A 7613-nucleotide genomic window follows, 5' to 3' on the forward strand; every position below is an offset into this window, starting at 1 on the left:
CAACCACACTCATTATTCCACTTTGATTCACATCCAACTTTCAAATTCTATTGTTGTCACTACCTCCGCATCTTAAAAGAGGTTTTTCGAGTTCACCTGTTTATTTGAAGATCCAACTCATTCTCTAACATGTGTTGTGCGACTTCAATTCTAACATGGAAAACTTCTCTGTTGCCTTAATTCTTGAAGCCATATCTAGTAAGGTTCCCTCACTCTTCTTTGGTTTTTTATTTGTCAATGTTGTTAAGTTCCACTTGTTTCATATTAAACTCTTATGTGTTTCAATGTGTAAATCTTTGCTTTTGTAAAAATTGATCATATAAATCTATCTTTTGTACAATTTTGTATGATTTTGTAAGATTTTATTGTCTTGTTTTAGAACTATTTTATATTTAATTATATAATTTAATTTTTAATTACTTTGTATTTGAATTTAAAAAAATATTTGAATTTAGTTTAATTTAAAGAACACTTAAAATGTGTTTGTAGTATGTTAAAATTACTTTTTAATTATACTTTATGGATGTCGGTAAGTTCTAATAATTCACAAGTTGTGTGAAGTATGTAAGATTTATTAAAATTGAAACTCGTTTGAGCTGTGATATGTACAAACACACTTTTTTTTAATACTGATTATTGAAAAGTCAATATATCATCTAAAATAGAAATAACGTTGCCCATATCAGTCAAGAGTGAGAAGAAGTTGGATAATTAAAATCCCTTCCAGTTGATTACTTAAGATATATCAATCTAAACCCTTAGATTATTTATATAATTAAGATTACATGTATAATTACAAGGATTAGAAACTAATAAGGAATTAAGAAGATTATATATAAGAGCAACTTTTTAAGTCTATCCAATAATAAGACACATTATAACTTTATAATAATAAGTTGACATTTTTTCCTGTATGAATTTATTAATTGCACATTTATTATTCCCATCAATACATTACTAATTTCAGCATGTGTCTTATGCATGCATACCTTCTCGTTATTTTTGAATGTCATGCCTTAACCATACCTGAAAAGGTTTCAGAAAGATTAGGAGAACCGTTTATAACTAAGAATCATAATAAGGGAAAAAAAAGAGGACAATAAAAAAAGAAATGTGGATGAAAAGTGTGATAAGTTGCATGGTATGGAAGATGATTTTACAAGGAAGAGGATTGCACAGTGAAATGTTTGGGTTGGGAGGTGCTTCTTATTTGTATTATTGGAGAGTGTGCTGCAAAAGTTGTGTTGATGTGTATTGGAAACCAGGGATGGTGATTTGGTACTTTTTTGTTGTTAGGGTCAGAAATTATTTGAGAAGTCATCATATTTCATGGACAACATGCAAAAACATCTGAAAAGGACATGTGGAAAACCAGAAACAGAACATGGATTTTGGGAATCTCTGGTTCTGTGATCTTAGTTTTACTAGTAATATAACATTTTGTTATGAAAGTTTATTAACTTTTATGAAAAGAGTTCATTTCATAATGGATATATGATATGATAGCAGATAATAACATAATAAATATAAATAATATAAGATATTAGATATGATAAATATTACACCTAAGTAATATAATATAAAGAAATCTCACATTTAACTTTTATTAGGTGGCATTCCAACAATTTTATTTACTTGAAAATATAGAGATGAAATTGAAGCATTTACTATTTGCTGTTCTGTAATAACCTATTAATACCGGGAAGTTTTTTTTTTTTTTTTTTAAGTTTGGTTTTTTTTTAACTGTTGGAGACCACCAAAATATTTCAATTTGTATTGAACCCTACCTAAAGTTTGTCTTTGTTTCAGTTTGTCTTTGAAACAAAAGATATTTTAAAATGATAAGATATAAATTTCTGCACAGGTTTGTACTGGGTTCTTTGAACCCACAAATAATATATAATAACTTAGTTGTTTAGAAAGCATTCCAACCGAACTTCAACAAAAAAAAAGAGGCTTCCAATATTAATAATAGGTTGATACAATACAGAAAATGCTTCAATCTAATTTTCATATATCTCGAAGTAAATAAAATTGGTAGAATACCACCTAATAAAAAATGGAATCTTTCATTGTACTAGAAAACCATTTCGGTAGGATACTAAATTTAAAAGATGGTTCAGACAGCATTTAATATAGATTAAAAACTACAAATTATAAATGATATTTGAAACTACAGAATGTCATATTTTTTATATGTTTATATAAAAAGAGAATATCCAAAAGATTCCAATAGTTTGGAGAGAGATTCTTCACAAATTTGGTTTTATGTTCAATTGTCAAAACTGAACTTTGGAGACTGTTTTTGGGACTCGAATTAGCTATGGATCCGAATGGAAAATAAAATTTGAAAAAGAAAACCTATAGCAGCGATGAATTCTCAAACTGCTTTCTTTTACCTAGTTTAAGGGAACAGTTCCAAGCTTCCAGCTACCATCTTGTTAACTACACTAGTAACCTAACCTATCCTTAGGTATGTCTTCCAGGAAACAACAGACTGTCACCATATTGAACCACATCGGATCCTTTGACTGCATGGATCAAGGGCGTATGGACAAGGAACCTAAACAAGAATGAGTTAATATTAGTCAAAACCAATTTTGCAGTAGGGGTAAACCTATACCAAGAAATTTTCAAACATTTCAATAAGTCAAATTAAGAAAATGACATGCCATAAGTAGTAAATCTTCTTGGGCTTCAACTCAAACTTGTAATGCCAAAGCACTACACCAAACATGCAAGCAAAAACTAGAAACATGGAACTGGTAATGTTAGAGGCATTCCCTGGAAAATTTATGCCAATACAATACATAATTTGAAAAATTGTAATTAAGTTAAGAGTGCTTAATTTTATTCAATATTTAAAGCTACACCACTGCGAGCCAAACTGACTAAAACACAAGAAGTTTCAGACATATGTTCACTTAATCAGTTAACTAATCTCTTTAACCATTATCTTATAAAAAACATACATAAAAAGTTAAAATCAACAGGACTATTACCTTGCACAGATTATACATGACAAGTCCAAAAATAAATGTGAATTTTCTGGAAGACAGCACATAAACTATATTGGATTAGCAGAGGAGAAGGAATAGAAAACTGTTACATATGAGAAACCTATCATACAAGTGTCAAGCATTGAATTGGACTTTGAAATCTGAGAACTCGGAAACACTGAATTTTTTCTAGCAATGCAGATACACTACTTCACATGCTTAATGCAATTAAGTCAGTATGGTGACAAAAACCCTATGCATGCTTAATGAAATTAAGTCCAAGAAAGTATTGCAACTAAAAACGTATATTGTATGTCACTTATATATAAAAATTAGAAGTGCATAATGTACATGAAATTAGATCAATTACAATTTTTAAGCACCCATTCCAGTTTCTTACAGTGACTAGTCAAAAGTCTATGATGAAAATATGGCAGATGTCATTGCAGTCTATAGTAGAAGCATGGTGGATATAGTAAAAAAAAACCTTATACAAACAAAAGTATCCTAGAAAACTGCAGAATATAATTAAAAAAATAATATCGAAAACAAACTATAAAGTACAAACATATAGTAAGAAGCAAAGTTCACCAAAAGTACACAATCCACAACTTACAGAATAAAATCAGAGAGTAAGCCTCATAGTTCAGAGATTTGGACAAAAGTAGAGAAATAAAGACAACCAAAAAGGAAATGTAGATTAAAGAAAAAGAGATATGCAAAGAATCAGTGAAAGAAAAAGAAACAGATAAACAGGGACCCAAAGAACACAGAAGATACTTGAAAGAACAAAATTATTAATTTGCAAAAGACAGTCTCCTTTGCCGGACATGTTGGAAGCATTCAATTAAATGGGTGCCCAGTGCAAGTTTGGTTTAGTAAAGAAAGATGCAAATACAGAACACGTTAGACACCCTGTTTTGAGAATCTTTAGGAGTTTCTTTTAAAAGAACAAACAGAGGGTGACTGCTTTGCATGATTTTCATAACCACTATGGCAAAAGTAGCTGTCATATCCCTGTAAAGGTGTTTCACGCAAAATCAACTATGCCATAGTTCCACAGCAACACAATGGTCATCTATTTAACATATATATGTCTAGAAGCAGCCAGCATTCTCTCACAGATTTATCATCATGAACTTGAGCATATGAATACAGAAACTAACAGTCTATAAACTTTAGCATTTAGTCAACAGAGGTGTTCACAGTGAAAAGATTAATCGAACAAAGCAGCCGTAAATAAGAGTAACAAAAAACCGAATTGAAATTCAGCCAAAAATAAATGGTCAACTTGTAAAATTATGCTGTCAGGTTTAAGGAATAATTATAGTTTCATCAACCATTCAAAATAGTCTAGCACATTAAAATGAAATGGACTTCTAACTTTCATCAGTCAAACTTAAACCAAGTTCAAGGTTCCAGATTTGAGGTCTGAGAATCAAATCACAGAATTAAGTTTCAAGTATTCTTTAAAGCACAGTTGTAGGTAGCTCAAACATTTTGTTTGCAGTCAGAAAAAAGTATCTCAAGTTTAGAAAATGAACAATGACCAATTTAACAGAGCTTAACCATAAAAAACAAGATGTAATGTATGATGACATATTTTACATTAATTAAAAGAGACAGTTGTATTTCTTTTTGTCCCTAGACTCCAAAGAGGTTAGGTTTAAATAGATACAAGTAGGGTAAAACATCGGACTAACCATAGCCACTTGAAGGAAAATAAAACAGAACATATTGAGCTAATTATAACCACTGGAGGAAAAATAAAACAATATAAAGCCCGAAATATACTTAATAACTGTGATAGTCTTTCAATCACATTTGTATTATGCAGTTACACTTGGACCGTTAAGTGATTTGGGCCTAGTTGTTATCATTGTCATTTCAAAAGCACCCAAATAAAATTTTCTAATGCAGCCTCAATTCAGTTGTAAACAGAATATTTTGCTCATCATTCTACAAGACTCCAACATCAAAATAATGAAAATTGTGTTTCAAAAACAATGTTTCACATGGTGGTAGGTTATTAAATTTTATAATTTTCAACTGCTAAATCGAAAAAAAAAAATATTGATGACATGCAGACAAGGACCCGTGCAAATACAACTTGGAAATAAGTGCATCACCATATCATGGAAAAACAGAACCCAAACAAAGTAAAACTGAAAAATTTGAAATATTTTATACCCCAAGAGTTAAGCATGTATATCTCCATCAATTTGTGACGAGAAAATCAATTCTGGCCAGTGGAGAGTTCTGAAGTAAGTACTCCAATGCTCTGTTTAATCTATCATTAGATATATCTGCATGTGGTGGTTTCTTCACTTGCAATGACTTCAATTGAACAAAACAAGGACGTTGAATGCTCGCTGCAAGAGGTTTTGATAGATCCTACAGAGATAGAGAAAATTGAAATTGAAATTGATATTTTAATCAACATTCTTAATTGCAAGACTGAGTATAGGAAAAAAAATAGCATAAAAACAAAAGAATCTTATGAGCCTTATGAAAAAATAAAGAGGTAAAGAGGAAAAGTATAGTAACTAACTTGTAGTATTATTTCAAGAGCACGCACAGACACTGTCATTATCTTTACATTAGTTAGCCCTTGCAGCCAGCTTATGATGAGTAACTCTGTCTTGTGAAAACATGTATATCCATATGTCTCAATGGTTAATTCCTCAAGGAAAGAAAGATTGCATGAGGAAAGAAATGGATGATTGTTATGACCCAAGACAGAGAGAGAACTAAGGTTTGGAGTAGAAAGCTCAATTTGGAAAAAACCTGCTTCAAAGCTACCATCTACGGTCAAATTGGAAAGGTTAGAATTACATAGACTGAGGAATTTTACATCATTTTGCAACGAACAACCTTCAAGTATCAAACTATTCAACATGTGACATGCAGAAAATGGCTCAGCATAATCACTGCCACTTGCAGTAAAAGTGACAGACTCAAGTTGCAAGCTTCTTAAGGCTGGCATGTTCAGAGATTCTGGAAGTAATATCATGGAAGGGTCATAAGAACTAACAGAAAGCTTAAGAAATGTCAAGGACTGACAGGAAAAGATGTAAGGGCGAAACTCAAAACTGGGTTTGAAGTTTAAATTTATAAAGATTGTTAACTGCTGAACATTGTGCAGCACCGCATATTTCATGAGTCTATTCAGGGGCTGGGGCTGAGCATAACCACGACGAGTGAATTCAAGATTAAGTAGGGAAATGGAATCATCACGTCTAGACAGAACATGAGACACAAATTTGCTGAAATTGGTGACATTATTAAAGAAGAATGTGTTAAATGCAAGAGTAGTGAGATGTTTCCAGAGATCCTTCCATCTTTTAGACAACACACAAGTTTGAACAGCATATTTTGTGTCCATAAATTCCATAATGTGGACCAGAACACAGTCAGGTAATTCACTGAGCCTGTCCTTCTCCTCTTCTCTACCTCTTCTATTCCTCCTCGGTTTCTTCTTTATCTTCATAATCAAGTTCCCTACTTTTCCTTTTCCTTCTTCTACAGATATCTGATCAAAGAAACATTAGAAAAAAATACTTCTCAATCTCATATATGCTTTAAATTGAAGGAAATTAATAGTCTCTCCAAAATATTTTTCAGTTTTATAGCGCAAACAACCATTTTAATTCCTCAAGGTGTAAAAAACAATACCACATCAATATCTGAAAATAAGAAAATTCAAAATTTTGTCACTCTAGTCTTTAAACTAAATTACTTATTATCACTTTATCACTGAGGGACTGATTGCATACAAGTTATACAGGCATGGTTGGATACAAGATAAAACTGCTTTTCAGACCATATTCTTGATTCATTGAAAACATAGAGCTTTTTCCAATAAAAAATCCTTCTAACAGCAGACTCTTAAAAAGGATTACCAGATAAGTCAAACAATAATTGGAATTTGAACAGAAATGAGAAAGAACTCACTATACTGATTCATATAGACTAAATTGATCACCTCTCACACATTTGAGAACTGAATTAACTATTTACTCTCTCATTTCTAAAGAATTTTAACATCTGATGATAAACCCTGTGGGAAGTGATCATAATTATACCAAAAAAACTAACTTTTGTTGCTGTCATTCTAAAATAATTGGTAAGAAAGAAAGGGAGAAGGCCAAAGAAATACCTTGACCTTTGGAAATGGCACAGTTACAAAGTGACGCTTCAAATTCTCCTATGGAATGTTGGTTTAGGGTTTGAATCCATGAGAAGATGAAACGATTTGGTACTAAAGCGCCGCAGAGCTAGCGAAAAACCACTTCATTGTTTACTTATTACACATTCCCCTCTCCGCTCCTTTATAAGTAATAATTTTTGTTATTATTTTGAGTTAATTTTTTTTTCTATTAATATAATACTTTATTTAAATTACATCTTTAATCATTTTTTATATAATATAAATTTCATTATTTTAGTTATTAAATTTTTTTATATTGTCTCAATATAATATATATATATATATATATATAATTATATTTCCTTCCAATAGTTTCTGCTTACCCATCAAATAAATAATTAACAATAAGACAAAAATAAAGAAAGAACAAACTTATAAGACCACGACATTATTAAATATAAAAA

The 7613-nt window shown here is 30.9% G+C and overlaps 1 protein-coding gene across 2 annotated transcripts; it reads right to left on the reverse strand.

Annotated features, from left to right (window-relative positions):
* Nucleotides 1-2166: 2166 nt before the first annotated feature.
* On the reverse strand, nucleotides 2167-7321 carry LOC137837653 (F-box/LRR-repeat protein At3g26922-like). 2 transcript variants are annotated; one of them, XM_068646738.1, is made up of 4 exons: nucleotides 7159-7321; nucleotides 5551-6531; nucleotides 5190-5393; nucleotides 2167-2563 (listed from the first exon to the last, which is right to left on the reverse strand). In XM_068646738.1, the coding sequence occupies exons 2-3, from the start codon at nucleotides 6487-6489 to the stop codon at nucleotides 5217-5219; spliced, it is 1116 nt and encodes a 371-aa protein (XP_068502839.1). In that variant the 5' UTR covers nucleotides 6490-6531; nucleotides 7159-7321; the 3' UTR covers nucleotides 2167-2563; nucleotides 5190-5216. The 2 variants fall into 2 exon arrangements, with proteins under 2 accessions (XP_068502839.1, XP_068502840.1); XM_068646739.1 differs by having other exon boundaries at nucleotides 7165-7305.
* Nucleotides 7322-7613: the final 292 nt, after the last annotated feature.

This window comes from Phaseolus vulgaris, chromosome 4, assembly GCF_000499845.2.
Source record: "Phaseolus vulgaris cultivar G19833 chromosome 4, P. vulgaris v2.0, whole genome shotgun sequence".
In the NCBI taxonomy this organism is placed as follows: Eukaryota; Viridiplantae; Streptophyta; class Magnoliopsida; order Fabales; family Fabaceae; genus Phaseolus; species Phaseolus vulgaris.